Source organism: Fundulus heteroclitus, unplaced genomic scaffold (genome assembly GCF_011125445.2).
Source record: "Fundulus heteroclitus isolate FHET01 unplaced genomic scaffold, MU-UCD_Fhet_4.1 scaffold_94, whole genome shotgun sequence".
NCBI classification, from domain to species: Eukaryota; Metazoa; Chordata; class Actinopteri; order Cyprinodontiformes; family Fundulidae; genus Fundulus; species Fundulus heteroclitus.
The window spans coordinates 507,203-527,680 of record NW_023397406.1 but is presented as its reverse complement, the minus strand read 5'-3'; the positions used below and the strand labels follow the sequence as shown (position 1 = coordinate 527,680).

General features: G+C 44.4%; 1 protein-coding gene across 1 annotated transcript in view; it reads left to right on the top strand.

Annotated features, from left to right (window-relative positions):
- Positions 1–20,478, top strand: part of chd7 (chromodomain helicase DNA binding protein 7) — a 92,886-nt gene that overhangs the window by 20,964 nt on the left and 51,444 nt on the right. The window contains exons 2-4 of the mRNA XM_012882796.3: positions 3,083–4,625; positions 7,320–7,654; positions 16,444–16,919. Coding sequence (XP_012738250.2) covers positions 3,179–4,625; positions 7,320–7,654; positions 16,444–16,919 — 2,258 coding nt within the window. The 5' untranslated portion in view covers positions 3,083–3,178. The remainder of the gene's footprint in view (positions 1–3,082; positions 4,626–7,319; positions 7,655–16,443; positions 16,920–20,478) is intronic.

The window sequence follows — 20,478 nt, the reverse complement described above, 5'->3', positions numbered from 1 at the left end:
AGGGGCCTTATCAAAAATCCCTGCATATGATTGGATAAACCACTTGTCCGTCGTCTTTACTGACGTGCTACAAGCTCTTGCCAAACCGGATCGTGAGAAGGGCGAAAACATGGTTTCGACTAACAAAAGCCTTCAAAGCCATTCTCTGGTGTTCTTTTAAAGAATTAATATTCTGTAGGTTGGACAACACAGAAATGGCAACATCAATGTTCCTGAATCCAAACACGTGGATGTGCGGAGAACGTTGGAACTACGTACATCTGGCTAGAGTCAAATTAATTAAAATCTCATTAGCACCCAGAAACCCAAAAGTCTGTGTCGGGTGCAGTACAGCTACATGCTCATTGTAGAACGCACTGTTGCGGCGTCATCGTTGGTCACAAATAACCCACGTTGTTCGTGTAGTGCCGCGTCATCTACCGTCGTGTAAATTGCGAGAGTTTAACCAGATACAGCGTCGACGTGCAGAGTCCAAATGCTGGGCACCTTATATCTAAGGGCCAACCAAATCCCGCAAATAAGTAGTCCTTTGTGATATTGCCACAACACACATTGTTTTTTTCCAGTAGCATTTGCTGAGTCACAATTTGATAAAGTGCTGGTGTGTAATAAAAGCTGGTACAGGCTACTTCCCAGTCCTCAATTCTCTTCCCAGTTATCATTTTTATGATCGCATTCAGAAAGACTAAAGTCAACGTTCAGTCCGTCTTATCTGACACTAGCTTGTGTAAAATCTATTTTGCATCAAGTTAAAATGTAAACTAAGATCAATGTGTTTGACAGAGCCATGTCTCTTGGGTTTTTGTTGCTGCCTTTTCTTTGCAGATGTTGCCCCCCCTGGCACAGTGAAACCTGTTGAATGTTGCCTTTACTATTAAGTCTCAGCTACTCTGTGCAAAAATCTTAACCTGTAGGGTGGGAGCAATTTAAAAGTAATGTATTGAGGTCAGTGAAGCTTTCTTTTAGGTAAGGACAAATGAATGTCTGTGTCTCTCAGTTGCTGAGCTTATTAAACTGAACGGGGCTTGTTTTGGTAGCATGTTTAGGGTTCATGAAGTAATGCTGGAAAAGACTTGTTCGTTCTGTTTACACAACAAATGCAAATGCTCTTACCTGGCACTGTAAAAGCCTCAAGGAGAAACCTTTTTGTGTTACTGTCGCCGTCTCAGGCCGACTTAGCTCTTAGACATTTAACGGAGCAGAGGTGCTCCATCGTGTGCTTGTCTTACGTATGGAGGAACTGGTTTCTCCTCAACCACGATAAAGATTTAACGGCATCAATTTGCCTCGTCTTCTTAGGAAGAGGTTTGAGTTTTAGATGACTGAAGGTAGATTTAGCTGTACAAGGTTTGACACAAGCACATGGTCGACACAATTCCAGCTCTTTGGGAGTCAAACAGTCGAAGAAAAGGAACCGGTAAACATCTGTCTGGTGGCAGGAGACCACATCTTGTGAAGTTGAGAGTCTTGAGAAAGGCTGGCAGTTACAAAAAAAACGGAGACGTTCTCAGCCAAAAGTTGTCAACTTGTCTTTGGCCACGTTTTTGGGCCAATGCCAATGGAGAGGCTGTTAGCTTCCTGCTAGCACTTCTCTAAAACAGCTATTTCAGAGTAGGTTAGTGGTCCGTTCTCTCATTCTTTGAGGGAATGGATTTTATATGGGGGCATAATTAAGTTCAGGCGCATAATATTTATTGATAAGGGAAACTTGCTAATGTTTGCCCACTCTGTTTGGGGAAATAATGAGGGTTTGGTCCCTGATACCTGCTGTGTTCTGTAATGAACCCATAAGTGGCTGAGGGAAAAAATGGTGGGTGGGAGGGGAGAATTGTGGAGGAAGAAAGAAGCGAGGTTCAAGGGGAGGGAAACCATGCAGCGGTACAAGTTAGCTCGGGTGGTGTTTTTTTTTTTTTTTTGCACTGCATCGAAGCAACAAGCAAACCTCCCCCACCTCCTCCCTGTCCTGCTCTCCACTACTCAAACTCACTGATGCATGCTTCAATCCACCTACCCCCTCCCCCTCGCTCACGCAGAATGGGAGGTTACGTGGGCTGGCGAATCAGTAGGATGACAATTAAATTCATATCGGTCTTTCTAATTTTAACACTGCGTGTTTTACGCCATTAAAATATACTCCCTGCATGCATTTTCCTTGCTATCTGGGGGGGGGGTGTCTTAAACTTAAATCTTATCAAGCAGGTGGTTGGTTCTATTGTCTTGAAACATCTGCCTGCACTGCCTGAGTAGTTATTGAACAGGCTGCCATCTGAGGAGCTAAGCGGTGACTGACTGGTGTACGTCTCTGTCTGCCCCCGTTGGCTGGCTGATTTCTGGCTGGATGGCAGCTGCTGCTGTTCAAACAGAGCTGCATCTGCTCGGCCCTTTATTCTAACGCACAGTGATTTAGAAAAAAGAAAAAAAAAACGCACTTAGTGACTCCAAGTGTGTGTTAGCAAAGAAAGAAGTTCTTTTGTTTAGTTGTGAATTGGAGTGTGGGGGCCAGTGTGTGTGTTTGGGGGGGAGAGACGCTAATGTCAAATGAGTGTGTCTCTGAGTGTTAAGGTTATTTTGTACTTTTTTTTTTCCTCCTTTTCCCCCTCTTGTTGTGGTTGAATATGATTAACTTGTACGTTGAGGTTAAGTTAGGTAATCTTTCACACCTCTGTAAAGGCTGGGGGGAAAAAGCAGAAGGGTTGAGAGTAATTTGTATAATTCAATGCAGTGCAACTAAAGTTCTTTAGAGAAATTCTGTAATGTTTTAATTTCAAAATTAAATTAAACTGTTCCTGCTGAAGTTTTTTTTTTCTTTTTTACAAATTTGAACATAACTTCATCAATAAACCGATAAACAAACAAACTAAATCAATAAAGAAACCATTTGGCATTTAGACATTGTTAGGTATTGCTGGTTCTTTGTAGTGTAATAAATTAATCAGGAACTATTTAGCGGAACAGGATCAATTTGTCATAAATGGTCAAATTTCCATTGACTGTCTCCGATTGGTAGAACGCCGTAAATTTGCTCTTTGCTTTTAAATTTACACTAACTTTATTTTATTTTTTTCTGTTTGTGTTCCTCCAGGAACCTTAATGAGGACGATGGAGTGGAATGCTTCAAATTAGTGGCTAGCTCTTCACATCACAGCACACCTCCCATCTGTGGGCCCACCACCCAGCCATGGCGGATCCAGGGATGTTGAGCCTCTTTGGTGATGATGCAGGGTTGTTCTCGGACGGATTGGATAGTTTGGGAGACTGCTTTCCCCAGCAGTCGGCCGCCGGCCAGGCCAACCCGCTAGCCCAGCCGACAAATCCAGCTCTGAACCACGAGCACCAGGGAAATAGGGCTTACCACCAGGGGATGCTTCACAGCACCGGGGCCGGACCGGGGCAGTCCAAACTGGGGCCAATGTATGAGCACAGCCCTTACACAGGCTATGATCAACCGGGTGCCCCTGGAGGACGGCTGATGGCCCAGAACGGTCCGAACCAGGGCTCACCAAATGTGAACACGGCCATGAATGGCATGACCTCCCACTACCACAATAACCCGGCTAACCCTAGCAACCCTCACCATGGGTACCAGGGTGATGCTGGGGGAGCAGCGGGAGGTGGGGGTGGAGTATGGGGCCCGCAGCAGCAGAGCAGATCTGTGTATCAGCAGGCTTCAGCACCATCAGGGGCTGGTCCCAACCAGATGGGAAGCTACCAAATGTCTCAAGGCAATTATGCTGGCATGCAAGGCCCCCCTACATCCAGTGCAGCTCGCATGAACCAACACTACCCTTCACAGAGCATGGCCCCTGTTCCGGCTCAGGACCCATCTCACTACTTAGGACATGTTGGGATGGGCGGGGTCCAGATGAGACACCCCCAGCCTCAGCCGCAGCCCCAGAACTATCCTAACATGGGCCACACACCTCGATACCCACACTCCCCATCTAGACAACCTCCGCACCCCCACCAGCACCAACAGGGCATGGCGCCGTTTGGGGGTGCTCAGTACCCTGGCTATCAGCCCCAGTATGCTGCCATTGGAGCTGGGATGGGCCAGGGGGCTAATGCTAATGTCAGTGCTAACACCAGCCAGGCCATGGGAGCAGGGCAGCTGGGCCAGAGGTTCAACCAGGGAACGAGCCCTGCACCAGGGCAACAGGGACAACGATACCCCTCTGTTCCACCCCACCAGCCCCACACTGCCTCGATACAGCAGCAGGCAGGACAGCAAGGCCAGCCTATGCATCCCTTAAACCACCCGCCAAATATGCCCCAACCCCAAAACCAACCCCAGTCCCACCTTACCGCCCCAGCTCAGGGATCTTACCCCTCCCCCCCATCAATGTCGCCTATGCGGGTTCTGGGAACCCCAACTCCTCCTCCCCCACAGGGACGGCCCCCTAGCGCGGGACTAGCTGGGCCTCCGGATGTTGCCGGATACACAGCAATGCATTCTCCACCCAGCGCTTTGGCCCATGCACAGAGAACTCACCAAACCCCTCTATCTGCAGCACACCCACAAAACCAGCAACCCCATAACATGACTCCCAGTGCCGGGCAAATTTATCCTGGCTTGGGGCCTCAGCGTGGACCACAAATCGGGCCGAATAGGCTCCAACAACCACAAGGTAGGGAGCCTTAAAACCGGCTGTTAGTTTAGAAGTATAACAATGTCTCGTTTTGTAGATGCAAACACAAATGGATAGCTTAGACAACTGTAGTACAATAAAAGTGTAATTAACGGATGTTTCCGTCACATTTCTACCCTTCCAGCGATTGTATTATTTAAATACAAAACAAAGCTGGTGAAGCTTCTTTTTATTAGACAGATGGTTGAGAATATTTGGCACCATGTTGATTCTGGTGAGAATTTCTGTTCACACTGATTTTGTTAAGGCACTGGAAAAAAGGAGGCTGTGCTAGTATATTTAGAAACAATACACACATATAAAGGATTATGTTTTTTGTTTTTTTTAAGCTCAGCGCTTTGATTTAAGAGTCAGAAGGTGCTGTGTTTTGAGGAGTTTTGGGATCTTGCGTAGGATCAAAGATGAAGCAGGGTAGGGTTAACCAGGGTAGGGTCTAACCTTAAGGTACATGTACAAAATTGTTGTATGAATGCAGGGTCCTCACCAAAATTTTACTTTCACTATAACAGGGAACGACTGGCAGCGCGGTGCTGTGTTGGTATTCGCGCGTGCCCTGTTGTCTTTTAGCTCATTTGGATGGATTCACGCAGTGGAATCGTTGCGTAGTGCAGCTCGAAGGGGGCTGTTCGTCAAGCTAATAACAGCTAGCGTTAGCTTATATTGTTTGAGAGGTTTACCGACTTCTGCTCTCAAACATCCTTGTCGTAATGTTCCATGTCGTACTGACCGTAACAACGACAACCCTGTAATGTGCTTTATCTTATCATTTATTTTGTTTAGCACCTTGGTAACAGCTTGTTGTTTTTAAATGTGCTTTATAAATACATTTCACTTTGACTTTAGATGAGTGTAGGACTAAAGTTACAAGGGCTGGTGACCCAGAATGTCCTTGCAGATTAAAACGTAGCTCAACGTAAAAGTGCCTCAATGTGCGATTGGTTAGGTCTGACTATTTAACACAAGCCTAAAACTGTGGAGTGTGTCTTTAAATTTATGCTGAAATATAAATCGGCATCATAAATAACATCCAAAGCATATGTGTTGAGAAGAGATATGTAAAGTAAAGATATAAATGTGGCTACGACAAGAAATAGACCCATATGCTTCTAGTGAGGTACAAAAACGTGGGGATTGATGGCAGAATAAGTGATTTGCTTTTGGAAATTTCAGCGTTTAAAACTGGTTGTCACAAAAAAAATATTTTACCTACTGCTGTTGAATGAGAGTAAGGTTGGGTGTGGATTTAAAAATATACACAAATATCATCACCATAAAGACGAACATGTATAGCGGTAACACTGCCATTATCAGTAAAGAGCAGGAGTCTTTAATTCTGGTACTCGAAGGTCCAGTGTCCTGCAGCTTTTAGATGTGTCCCTGGTTCAACTCACCTTGGACAAGTGATCCGGTCATTGGCAGGACTCTGGAGAACTTGAATCCATGCCGAGTAGCTAATTCGTCCATTTAAATCAGGTGTGATGGGGGCCCACTCTAACTTTCTTGGCCCGGTCAGAAAGAAGGTCTCTGATCCAGCAGCAGGTGGTGGGAGGAAGACCGATGTCCGATAGCTCCGCTTTCAGTCTGCCTGGAAGTACGGTGTTAAAAGCAGACCTACGATCAACAAAGACCAACCTTGCATAGGATATGGTGGAGTGAGAAGGGCGTCTCCAGGTGATATATTAGCTCTAAATGAGAATTGGAGAGGGACTCAAGTGTGGGGATGAGGATATGATGCAATGTCAGACTGGTTTCTTAAAACGCTTAATTATGACAGTTGACAGAGCAACTGGTTTTTGGTCATTGAAGCCGCTGATGATGGTCTATGTGGGCAGTGGTACAGTTCTGGAAGACCTGTGGGATGAAGAGCTGGGACAGTGATGAATTGAATATTTTGGTGAAGACCTGGCCAGTTGGTCTGCCGGTCAGTCCGAGTGGTCCGGCGGCCTTCCTGGAGGCCCCCCCCCCCTCGATGTGTGTCTCAGCTGGTGTTGTCTCAGGTCTTTCCTCTTCAATGGGAGTAGCCAAGTTTTCCAGCTCCTCCCCAAAAGCACATCTCCTTTGGCCATTGTGGTGTTGCTGGATTTGTGGTGGATGATTTGCTGGACTCCTGGCCAGAACCTCTATCTCTACTTTTTGATGATTGCAGGTCTGAAGATTGGGAAGGTGTCTAAAAATGTATCTAAGCCTCAGTCTGAGTGGACAAGTCATCTCAAAACCTAATAATTACCAGTATGCTGTGCCTTTAGACCTACATGTGAATTGCATCACCAAGTGCAATAAATACATACATCTAGTAACATCTAGGCCTAAAGTGTTAAATAAAAACAATACAAATATCCGTTCAAACGTTTCCACTGACATCATGGTGCAAAATCTCTAAAGGTTTGTCAGGAGGAAAGCCCATACATTTGTGTTGGGTGAAAATTTAGATATTTGAACCCTGTAAACTAGTAAAAACCAGCAAAATATGATCCAGGTTTGTCTGGATGCTGACGTGTATAATCAGAATAAAAATAAAGGCTTTTAATAGTGACATTACTGTCGATACTATTTAAATAGCTAAATAGGAGTGGTTTTAAGATGGACCTTTGAGGAACGCATCTTAAAAGCTAATCCTAATCAGAGCTGTGTCAGTTTGTGATTAAAATTCTTCATTTCTCATTCTCTTCCCAGGCCCTCATGAAGCCTCAGTCAGCCAGGGGGGTGACCAGCGCCTGCTCCAGGCCCAACAGCAGGCCTCTCGAGGTGGGCAGCCCATGCAGACTGCCCCTATGGGTTTCCAGGGTGCGCCCATTGGTCAACACGGAGCCCCCGCCCCTAACCAGGGCTTAGCTCCACCTGCCCAGAACACTCAGACGCAGCACACGCATCTGCCCCCACACCCTCACCACCTGCAAAGCACGCCCCCTCCTCCCAACCAGGCCTCCCACCCATGGGCACCTCAGCCACATGCCCCCCACCCACTCTCCTCACCCCCTCTTACCCCACAGAAAGTGCCTCACATACAGGTGAGTCTCCATCAAACAAACGCTTTGATGTGGTAGCAAAGCTGCGAGTGTGAGAAAGATCAAGACTATGTGCATTTGTTTTTGTGTGTGGGTGTTTTTCATGTGAATGTTTATTTTTCATGTGGGTGGGGAAATTGTGTGTGTGTGTGTGTGCGGGCGTTCTGGAGTCTAAGGGAAGTGTGTGTGTACCTGACATTTGAGAACACAGCAGTGTATCGGGTACTGGATCATTTGGGTTGTGTGTGTGTGTTGTTTGTTTTTCGCCTTTTGTGTGCGCAAACCTGTGTGTGGCTGTATTTCCGTGTGTGTGTGTGTGTGTGTGTGTGTGTGTGTGTGTGTGGGGAAATGGATTCTTGCAGCTGTTTGCTTCCTGTGAGCTGCATATCCTGAGACACGTGTGCAACACACACACGCACACAGGCACGCGCACAGAGGCGCCACCAGAATAATCTCTCCTCTCTCTTGGTCCCACTTCCCCCCCTTCTATAGAGGAAACCTCCCTTCCTGTCCGCCCCCCCCTTCCCCGTCTCCTCTCTTTCCGCTCGCCCTCCTCTGGTCTGTCTTTCTCACCGTTTTGTCTCAGCCACTTCAGGGATATCGTCGGTGACCTAATGCCGTCTAGTGAGATGTGCGAAGAAATGGGCAGAAAATGAAACAAAAATCTCCTGTTAAATATTAGAAGGTTGTGAAAATGGGGCAAACGGAGGGGGGGGCAACTTGCAAGAAGGTGCGATTTTACCGCAGGAAGCCGGATAGTTGGGAATTTAGTTTTCTCCCAGTCTAAACTCATTGAAGGGTCCCGGTTTCCATTAACTTCAACTTGTATTACAGGATTATTTGGTATTTTTGTTTGCGGGCAACATGCAAACTCTGTAACTCATTCATGACGTTTATGGCGCCTACATTTAAATACTTCAAAGAATCGACTAGTCTTTGTATGTTTATGGAGTCTGTGATATAGGCTGTTTATACTTGTATTACTGAAAAGCAACATTTTATCTTAACAGGAGTCCATTTTCCCTTCTTCCACACACTGAACACGACGTTGACACTGCCATTTAACACCCATTTCACCGATGCTTAAAGTTTGTAGCTGTTAAATCATAGCAGTCTTAAATTGATCTTGGTCGGTTTTCAGTTTTATCTGCGCTGTAAACCTGGATTTTATCAGATTTAAGTGCCGTAGTGTCTGCATTTCATCTAATTTTGATGATGTTGAAGTGGCGACATACTTCTGTTGAGGGGGATGCGACCCTCTCAGCCTTCAAGCTTTAATTTACATAAACAGCAGATTTTTTTTTGACATCACACTGGAACCAGGCACGCTTAAAGAATGAATTACAAAGTAAAAAAAAAAAAAATGCATATCCAGAGGGGAGATGTTCTGGGAAGACATAGCTGTGATGCATGTGATAAGAAAGGAGAACAGGATCTCTAGCAAAAGAGAGGAGGGCTGGTGGGAAGAGGTTCTCCTTTCTAATGGCCACGTTTGTGCGTTGTGTCACGTGCCCCTCGCCTTCCATTTGCTTGTTTTGTTGCTCAAAGCCCCCTTTCTCCACCAGCCCATTCATGCACAATAGCAGCCCTGTGGCCACACAAACACAGAGCTAGTCCCCTCTTTCTCCTCAGTCTGCTCCCCTACCCTCGCCTATTACTCCCCATCTTCCAGGACTGCCTTTGCCGTGGTTCGTGGTTGACATTTCAGCCGTCACACTTAATTTATCCAGGACTCCTGACCTAGATGCCAGGTTGACTGGTGAGCCCCACTTCTCGCCTGGGCGCGCTGCGTGCGCCTTCCCGACTTACGCTGCCGGCCCCCTCAGCCCCTGTTGTGTCTCACACACAGACACACACAGACACAAAAAAACGCACACAAGCATTGATAGCTTGGTCCAGAATAGGAGGGCGAATTGCCTTGGGAAATAGGATCGCCTCGGTAGAGGAGTTAAAGAGGATGTGTGGCATAGGAAGGGAGTTCATCTCATGATGCTCTTGTTAGAAAGAGCCACACACACACCATGCTGGTCAGTCAGTCATGATGACTGCATGTCTGGTACTCTAAGCTCCATCTGTTCACTAAGCATGGTTATTACACACGCGCGCACACGGGCCTTCGTCAGCATCTCAAGGTCACAGCTCCGGCAGAACGCTGTGCTGTGACCTTTATTCTACAACTCTCTCTCACACACACACACACACACAATGTTGCGTGCAGCACTCTGGTTGACATATAACATGCTTGTCTCACCCTCCCCTCCCCCCCACTCATCTCACAGTCAGAGAGCTGTTATACCGTTTAGCTCGCTGAGGTTCTGCATCTTCTCGCAAGCGCTTCTCTCCTCAGACGCCGTCGTGTTTGCTCTGATTTCTCTTCTTTAAAATTAATTTACTCATTTTGCACGGTTTTGGCAAATTGTCTGCCGGTTTCCTCCTCCTCGTCTGTTTTTGCTCTCCCCCTTTCTAAATGTCAGGTCTGCTCTTTCCAAAACAAACGTGTTCAGCGGAATAGACGGCCTCTATGAATATCCAGAGAAGACGGCTTCGCCCGAGTCTTGTTGTGAGGAGCACTTAAGCAGCTGGATGCTACAGTTCCAATTTCATCGTGTTCTTGTTGGGAATTTTACATTACCCGCTTGGAGAGCTTTAATATGTATTGAACCGGAGAAAACGGTGAAGTGGACAGAGTAGTGGCTTGAATTTATTCATTTCTTTTCCAGCATGCGTACTGGCCACCTGCACATAATGTTGTTTTTGTGAAAATATGGAAAGCTGGCGTATGGCTCGGTTCACCTTCCCGTCTGCTGGTAAACGTTTTTGTATCGGGTCACAGCTTCAAAAAAAGGTTAGCACAGCAACTGGTTAAACCCCAGAAAGATGAATTAGTTTAAAAGACAAAACACAAGAGACGTTCAGCCAAACCGGTCGAGCCTCCGACTCAAATAAAGAGTGTTTTGCTCTCTGTAAATGTAGCGTATCACTGTTGGTGTAGCCTGCCATTTTTTATTATTTTGTGGCCTTTATATCTTGTAACCAGCAGTGGCTGACAGCAGTTTAAAGGGCTGGCAAGCTTGTGTGTGTTATAAGTCCTCACAGTGCTAGAGGATTAAAGAGTCTTTAGCTGACATTTGGGGCATAAATCTAAGTTAATCTTGGGGTACTTGGGGGGGATTCAGTCGTCCGTTCCCCTCCTTCTCTTGGTGATGGTAATATTAACAGTCTGTACCTCCCAGTCCGCTGGACGGCGAAGCCTGTGTCGTCATCTCTACCTGCCTACTGTCATCGGCTAGGAGAGAGCGCACCAACCAACGGTGATGATGATACTCCCTATCAAAGGGTACCGCCAAACACACACTAAAGAAACTATGGGTCAGATCTGGAGCTGGAGAAGAAACATGGTGACGATGCTTCTTTTTCATATTTCACAGCAGGTTTAAATTGGCTGCTTAATAGAGCACAGTCCAAAAGCTTTACATTTTCTCCACTGATGCTGCTTTGTTTGTAGTAACAATGCATATTTCTCATAAATACATTGGGGAGCGATTTGCTGTTTTACCCATTAGGATAATTTATTTCTCAGGGACAATAGGGATACTGAAACTGCAGAAATAATATAGAGATAAATCACTTTTTTTCCCTCCAGTTTTCTTTCTTCTCCTCTGAGTAGACGGCGCGCAAACCAGTGCGTTACTGTCCCTTAAGGCGCTGTAGTGAAAACTGTAAACCTCTGACAGCGATTAGTCAACAGAGCCAAACAATGGTATGAATAGAGGTGGAAGCCTGTGCCCATGGTCCAAGTTGCTCATTTTTCACTGAGAAAGGTTTGTCAATGCCTTAGCCACTATGGCTGTACCACAGGTTGGCTAACTGCTTAGTAGCTAACGATGCCAACGTTGGCATGGACTTTAAAGCATCATCAGCAAAACACTGAGAACTCTGGACTCCATCTTATCACATCTGGTTCAAAATCTAAAAAACTCTCTGATCAAATGCAAACTAGATGATTCCACAGTGCGAAAAATTAAGCACAATATAAGATTTATGAAACCAAAAATTAGCTGTTTTAATGTGTGTGTTTGTATTTTACACTAGTATCACAGGTTGAGACGAGCATGAATATTGGGATATATGGTCTATTCAAACATGAACTAGATTACTCTAACCCTGCTTATGATTTATGAAACGTTCAAATCTTCTTTTTTTAAAAAACGAAACTCAAAATGATACTTAATTATCCAGAAAATAATGCAGAAGCCTTATCTCGCTGCACCTGAACCCAGTATTATGTCTTGTCTCGTGAGCTGTAGTATAGGTTGATTATATTGGTATAGTTATATTTTTTTGCAGTCCACTTCTACCATTTCTACCAATTCCAGTTATCATCACTTACGATTACCTTTTTTTCCAGACCTCAGTCTTTGTATTTGTTGCATATCACATTTTTTAAAGTGAATTTTGAAGTACGCAATTAAATATCCCATTGATAGAATACTTTTTGGTAGGGATATGTGGGTTTGGATCCCTTATGCCAGTTTTTTTGTATCTGAAGAATGAAGACTATTGTTACAACTTTAAACTACATCATCACCATGTAAAAGGGATTTCATGCTAGGGAGGAAGTCCACCTGACACAGCATTGCATTTACTGGCAGCATTGTAACAGGAGACCTTTTGAACTTCTACTTTCTAAGAGAGTCGACGTGCTTGTTGTTATCAGAGATGCAGTATACAGCAAGGTTTCTGCTATAGCTAAGGTTAGCTTGCTTTCTTGTATGGCTGTCAAGATGTTTGACACAATATTTTAGCAATATATCTGGAGGCATCTAAAAAAAATTCTATTTCGTAAAAGTGCAATATTCTTTATCCAATCATTCCTAAAGTGAAACGGTTATTTTGTAGAGAATCGTTACACACAACACAATATTTCAAGCTTGGATTCTTTGTAATTTTGATGATTATGGCTTACAGGTGAAGAAAACCCAAAACTCAATGTAGACCAATCATAAAAGGATGTTTTAAGCACAAATGTCAGGCCTCTGAAAAGTATGTCCATTTCTATGAACTTAATAGTTTGTAGGAGCTCCTCTTGCATGAATTACTGCAGTAATGCCCCGTGGCATAGAGGCGATCAGCCTGTGGCGCTGCATAGGTGTAATGGAAGCCCAGATTGCTTTGATCGCCACCTTCAGGTCATCTACCTTGTTGGGTCTGGGGTCTCTCATCTTCCTCCTGACAACAGCCCTCTATGGGGTTCAGGCCTAAGAACAGGGACACCAGGGTCATTGATCCAGCTTTTGGTACATTTCTCAGCGTGGGCAGGTGCCAAGTCCTGCTGGAAAATAAAATCAACATCTCTATACTAATCATCTGCAGAGGGAAGCATGACGTGCTCTAAATGTCCTGGTAGATGAATTCGTTGACTGCGGACTTAAGCAAACACACTTTTTCCTTCCACTCAATTTTCTGTTGATATGCTTTGATTCAGGACTCTGAACAACCAGCTTCTTCTGCAGGGCTTCAGCCTTCCCTCCTTATGAAAGGTGTTGACTGTCTTCTGGATATCTGTCATGTCCGCGGTCTTCCCCATAATTGTGTCGCCTTCTGACCCAGAGTGAGAGACCGTTTAAAGGGTTTCCAACAATTAACTTTTTTATTTTTTACAATGTTAAAATTTCTTTGAGACTGAATTTTTGGGATTTCTGTACCAGTAGGCGCTAATGAGCAAAATTAGAAGAACCAAAGGCTTGGAATATATCGCTATGTGATGCTTCCATGTAATAAAGGCGTTTTACTCTATTCCACTTATACACAATATTTATTTTTTCTGTAGGTGCAATATAAAAAAACTGAGTCTAATTCATGCCAAACAGGGTCTGGCTTTGAATCATCAGACAATAAATGGGTGTGATGATCCATACTGTGGATGGATAGTAAAGCCGTCGCTTCTCCCACTGAAAATTTCTGGTATTAATCACGTTTAGCGATTTTTAGCTGTGAAACCTCGCTGCTTCTGTTTGAATCTTTTGCTTCAGTTCCTTGAGTTATTGATGCCTGTTCAGCTTGTTTTGGACGTATCGGGGAGACAACATGGTCCAACATGTTAAAGTCATACTGCAGAACACCAAAGCTGGCGCAGCGGTGAGATGTCCGTGTATCTGTGTGTGCGCGCACCTTGGTGTCGGCACCGTGCATCACCATTGTCATTCCTGTGATTGATTACCCAAGAAACTTGGCAGGGGGACAGATTTATCTCTTGGCACTGCATCTCACCGTCTCTCTCTCTCTCTCTCTTTTTCCTACGCCACTGTCTCTCTATTCCTCGCTCCTCCAGTTCTACCCTCCCTTCCCCCGGTTTGTGCATCTAAATGGCTCAGTTTACGTGTGTGTCAGCAGGTGTTTGTGTGCAGGGGGGGGGTTGTGTGATGTGTGACCTTGCAGCACTTCTGGGTTTGTGTGTACATTAGCATTCTTCTGATGGAAGTGAACTTTTAGTGATGGCATTCCAACTCTTTCCTGCTCCACGTGAAAGAGCCACGGTGTGTGTTAGTGTGTGTGTGTGTGCGCAGAGAAACTTGCTGGTGCTCACACGCACACCGCAGTGACACACTAACACACGTGAAGGAAAAGGAAAGCGCACGTGTTACACATGCACACCGATGGACTCTCAAAGGCATAGTGTCTCTGGCTGTGGTTTGACACACACACGCACACGCACGCACACATTCTCCCTCGCTGTGCCTTTTTGAAGTATGGAGATAATTTATTCGTGTCATGATGCCTGATTTCCCATCTGCTACTGGGACCCTGGGCAGCTGGAGAGAGAGAAAGCGGGAGGGAGGCAGGGAGGGGAGAGAAGAGAAGAAGGGGAACGAGAGGCAGCTGGAGAGGCTCCCAACAGCTGGTAACCAGTTTCCTGTCACCGAAAGCTTACTCGGGAGCAAGGAGGGAGGTGTAGGGGAGAAGGAGCACGGAGATTAGTCTACAGGAGAGAGAAGGGAGAGGAAAAATGAGGTGTCAGCCAGTTTGTTTACTAAGGTTAGCCTGCTGGAGGACAAGGCGGGGGGAGGCGGAAACTGTAGCAACAGGGAGTCGAAGATGGGGATGGGGGAGATGGCAACCATGCTCATGAATGGATAGAAAGATGATCCCTTTTTACCCCTCCGCTCTGTTGGCTGCCATTACTGACTGATTCAACCTCCGCTTTGCAATCTGTCAATATTGACTGACAGGCCGGTTTGACAAGCTGCTGTTGAAGCAGAACAGTAGCAAGAGGCAGGGGACGGTGTCAGATGCTTACATTTGGTTTTATCGAGGAAAAATGTGGAAGAAAAAAAAAAAAAAACGACTTGGTATACTTTGATACTGTTTACCGACCCTTGTTTCAACAGCATGACACATATGGTAGCATAGACACTATACTGCCAAAAGTATTAGTCTCCCTGCCTTGACTCTCATTTGAAGACATCCCATTCTTAACATAAGCTGATTTGATTTAATCCATATGGTTGGATATGATGATGATGGTTCACCCTTTGCGGCTGTAACTGGTTCAACTCTTCTGGAAGGGCTGCCAACAAGACCTAGGAGTGTGTTTCTGAGATTCTTTTATACCATTTGTGAGGTCAGACACTGATGTTGGACGAGGAGGCTGTCGCTGTTCAGATTTATCCAAAGTTGTCAGGTTGAGGTCAGGACTCTGTGCAACTTTATCTTTGAACCAAGCAATCAGACAACTACCATTCACCTGGCAACCGGTGAAGCTCAGTTCATCACTCCAGAGAACCTGCCTCCAGAGCTCTAGAGTCCAGTGGCAGTGTGCTTTACACCACTCCATCCCACCTTTTCCATTTCTCTTGGTGATTAATGGCTTGGATGCAGCTGCTCAGCCATGGAAACCCATTCCATGAAGCTCTCTATGCAATGTTCTGGAGCTATTCTGAAGGTAACATGAAGTTTGGAGGTCAGTCAGCCACTGACTCAGCAGAAAGTTGGCGACCTCTGGTCACTGTGCACCTCAGCATCCTCTGCCAACCCCCACTCTGGCACTTTACGTGTTCGTGGCTGAGTTGATGTTGTTCCCAGTCACTACTGTTTTTTATAACCCCGCTGACAGCTGACTGGGTAATATTTAGGAGCGAAGAAATTTCACGACTGGACTTGTTTGTTGCACAGGTGACATCCTATTACAGAAGCAGGCAGGAATTCACTCAGGTTCTGATAGCGACCCATTCTTTCGCAAATGTTTGTAGAAACGGTCTTCATGCCTGGGTGCTAATTTTATTAACCTGTGGCGATGGAAGTGATGGGAACACCTAATTTCCATTGTTTAGATGGGTGAGCCAATACTTTTGGTAGTGTAGTGCATGTCAGATTTGTTTTTAGATGGGACTTACAGTCATAGTCTAGTAATTCAACGATCTTTACCAGCGAGGTCTTCTTTAACATTGCATTACTGATTGAATATGACATGATTCAATGAAATAGAAAAGATTGTCTAGCAGACCAAGAATATGAATTGTCGCATTTCCCATTGATCTGGCTTTATTTTTAGTCTGCAAGAGGAAATATTTTCTGTCTGTCTAAATTAATGTTCAATCAGCATAACCGTCACCTTATAAAACTTTGTCAAACCAGTATTTGCGGTCCTCTTTTACCGTCTAGTTTTGAATAATTCTATTTTCTTGTCTTACTCCACATTGACTCGAGTCAAATTCGTGCACCGTTCACCTATGATTTGTATGTAATATCAAGTTTCTAAATCATTAAATGTGTTGTTTTTCTTTCCCCACCAGCATTCCCCCTCAGACCTGTCAGGTGATGCCTCAATGATGGTTCCTGACAGGCCAACGGTTGGTGCCGGAGCCCCCAGCCAGCCTATCAGCACAGAGAAGCCTACTGATCAGGAGACCAAGCCAAAAAAGAAGAAGAAGAAGAAAGCTAAAGTGGCGGAAGAAGACAAAGGCGATGGAGGCAAGAAAGAAGCAAGGGAAGGAGGAGATGAAGATGTGAAGTCTGAGTTTCCTGCGACAGGAAGCAATGCAAGTGAACAGGTTACTGGCACAGGAACTGTTGAAGGGAGTTTGCCGCCACTGGAGGAGAAGAAGAAGCGGAAAAAGAAACCAAAGGAGAAGACTGAGGGCAAGGAGCCCAAAGAGCCCAAGACCCCGAAGACCCCCAAAACACCCAAGACTCCCAAAGATCCCAAGGAGCCCAAGGAGAAGAAAGCCAAGAGCACCACACCCAAGGCCAAGACTCCTAAGAAAACCAGGTAGGAACAGCTGAAACTCCTTGGTTTATTTGGTTTAGGTTTAGTTTTCCCACCAAAGGAAGTGTGGCAAAAATCAAAACACAGCAGTATAATGAAATCTGGAGTTCCACCGCAAGATTTTACAAAATCTGTTTTTTTTTTTTTAAGTAGAATGAAGAAACAAACAGCAAATTCTGCTTTGTGGTCATTTGAGTTAATGTCATCACAAGAGGCACACGAGTTGAGGCAATCAGATGGCATTAGTTCTCTCTCTCACACACACACACGCACACACACACAGTGTCAACAAGCAACATCCACCTTCATTCCCAAAATCCTCAGTTGCATTTTATCTGCAAGGGGTTCGACCTTATGCTTTTGGGCGAGTTTTCCTCTGATGACTTCGAAGTTATTAGTACAACCCTGAAGCCTGCAGTGATGACAATAATCATGTTCACAGTTTTAACTGGCCCCAGTCTGTTTATAAACCCTGTTTGCTTTGAGACTGATTCTTTCCGACTGCCTTGGTCGTTTTCCCATTCAGCTTTCATGTGTTTTATTGTTCATGTGTTTTATTGTTGCCATATTTTTCTAGAGTCCATGCAGTGTCCTCACATGTAGCTCTTAACATTTTGCTGCAGTAAATACATGAATCCATTCAAATGGGAAGTTGGAAATTAGAAAAGAAGAAAAAAACTGTATGTGGGGGGCTTGAAACAACGAGATGCTGAAACAAAACGTCATTGTTTTATCTTATGTGACGTCATGATCGGACATGTCTGCAAGGGGGCTTTTTAGCATGGGAAATATTTCTTGATTCATTTTGCAGAAAAATGGAAAAACCTGACGGTGACATGTTCTGCACGTGTTGTAAGCTAGTTCAAAGGTATATAGCCACGTAATATGCTTATAAAAAATACCAAAAACCGTTTGATCATAATAAAATAAGGCTATATATACCAGGCCTCCATCCTGATAATGTTTTGATGGTCCCTTTTGTGGATAAAAAATAGCCCCCCACACTGGGCGCGATTAGCAGATATAAACAGCAACAGTATCGCAGAACTATCATAATACCGGTTTGCTTAATTAATAAATCAAAATTAAACAATGCAGCAGCTTGGCGGGATCGAAGACCAACCATTATTAATCAAATAAAACAATCTAACAGCATCTTTAAGAGCCTCATATCAGAACATTTATTCACCTTAATGTGCTGGTGAAGGTTCAGTCATCCAGGTCATTGTCATTCCAAAAAAGTTTAAAAAACAAAACAGCTGGACTTTTTTTCTGAAGTTTGAAGATGTTTCGCTTCCCATCCAGAAAGCTTTCTCAATTCAAAAAGTCTGGAGTAATGTGGAGTTGCAAGCTTTATAGTAATGCAGCACTATAAAGCTTGCAACTTTTTTTAAACTTTGCAAACTTGCAACTTTTTTAAAACTTTTTTGGAATATTCACATCAATCAACTCTGCAGTCACATCTGAACAATCGGGAGGTTTAGCCTCTGCTTCAGTGAACACCAACATTCATACTGTATTCCCAGAGTCTTTCCAGTCTTTTCCCTCTTGGACTCTTTTTTTCCCTCGCTGGATCTTGGACCTTTCGTCAATGTCTCGCCTGGAGATGCTAATAGCCGTTAGCTGCTTCCTTGTTTTAACCCCTGTTAAAATCATAAATAAACACAAAAGGCTTTATTTACGAACATGTTGAGCAAAAACAAAGCGTAAAACACCAAAACAACTAATACGCCAGCAGGACGTGATAATGTTTGTTAAAAACTTTGCATCCAGAGTGAGCTACTGATGTATAAATAAAGTCAGATAACGTGGCTATGTACCTTTAAGTGATTTTCCTAGAAAACTGCAATTTGTAGCTTTGAATGACATCAACTTGGAACCAGAGCCTTTCATGTACTCTGTGAAACAAGCAGCTTCCTCTACAGTCGCTCCGTCATTTTACTATACACTCTTAAAATGTTTTGTAATTACAAGTTGGTGTTAGCGTTTCAGTTCCTCATAGGCATGCAGGAGAATATCAGAGTTCAGTAACACTCAGTATTAATCTCACCTGACACTTCTCTCTATCCCACACATCATAATCAGAGATATTCTAAGAGGTGAGATTTGTTTGGCACAGCAGAGAAAATGTTCATGTTTGCCTTTTAAAGTCTGATGCTAAAGGAATACTAAAGTGGCTTTCTACACATAAACAGAAGCCTATACATACACACGCGCGAGCGCGGCGTATCCATCACTCATGTGACCAACCAGGGGGAACTGAAAGGGTCACAGCCTCTGAGCTGTGAACTGTAGCACACAGTGTTTATGTGGGTGCGACTTTCTGATTGTGGAGCCTGGTGAAGCATGGAGCAGGGGCTCCATGACAGATCCACGGATCAGTCATATTCATGCGTTCCTCTGTCAGACACCGAGCTGCAAGGGTGAAGCTTCAGGTGGAAGGGGGAACTCTTGTCTGGCTCGGGTCTGTCACTCCACTGTGTCGCTGACAGACAGACTGGCTTAGTGACACTGGCGCTAAGCCTTTTTAAATGTTCATTTCATCATCTTTTCAAAGTAAATCTCTATGGTTTATGAGCTGCACAATTATTTAGGAGAGTCGAGTAGGAGTTTATGGTGGTGGATTAACACACATTTTGGATGCTGTGGAGCGTTTCTGCCAGCAGGAGAGAGTATGTGGGATTGAGTCAAAATAAACCACACTGTGTGTTCATTATAACGAAGGAACATGTTACTTAATGGCTCCCTCAGTTTGAACAATAGCGTTTTATGAATCCATACCCACGAGTCAGTACGTCGCCCTAATTCTTTTCACTTTAAATATGCCATAATTAATTATTCTGACTGATTAAAAACTGCTGTCTTTATGTTTAATATACTAATTAAGAAAAGGAGGAAGACTGGTTAAAGTAGGATATAGATTTGCTTGACTGAACCTGTAGTTATCAGTTCTTGCTGATATTGCCTCCGGTTGACTTTATTTACTCTCTGCTCTTTAGTCTTATCTCTGCCTTTTCTCACTCTTTCTAACTGCCGTTATCAAATCTCTCTTTTTACTTTCCGAGGCTGCAAACATTAGCCCCTTTTCCCCTGCAGGGCCTTTCAGCCATTACCTTGAATTTTAAAAGCCCTCCTTCCGTTGTGACACAATTTTGCCAGGATTAATTTGAGATTCTCGGGTCCACCACACTTTCTTGGATAAAAGGTCTTATGGCGCAGTAGAAACAGGAAGCACAGGAACTACACGGGCTCCTTTTGGCTTGGTTAAAAAAAGATCTCAGGTACTTAAATCGAGGGACTTTCGGTGTGAAATGGGCTGTTAATTATTTTTGTTTTTTAATTAATTGATTACTCTGTCGGGATGTGAATGTTAAGACATCGGCTATTGACCAGAATCAGATGATTTATAGATTGATTGATCAGAAACTCAAAAGCCAGTCTTTATCCAATCAGTAAATGTATAATACCTAAGCGCTATCAGGCTGCGTTGGCAACTCTCTCCTGTGTGAAAGGTGTTACTTCAGACTCGGAAGTTAGCCATTTTTATTACCAGCAAGGAGTT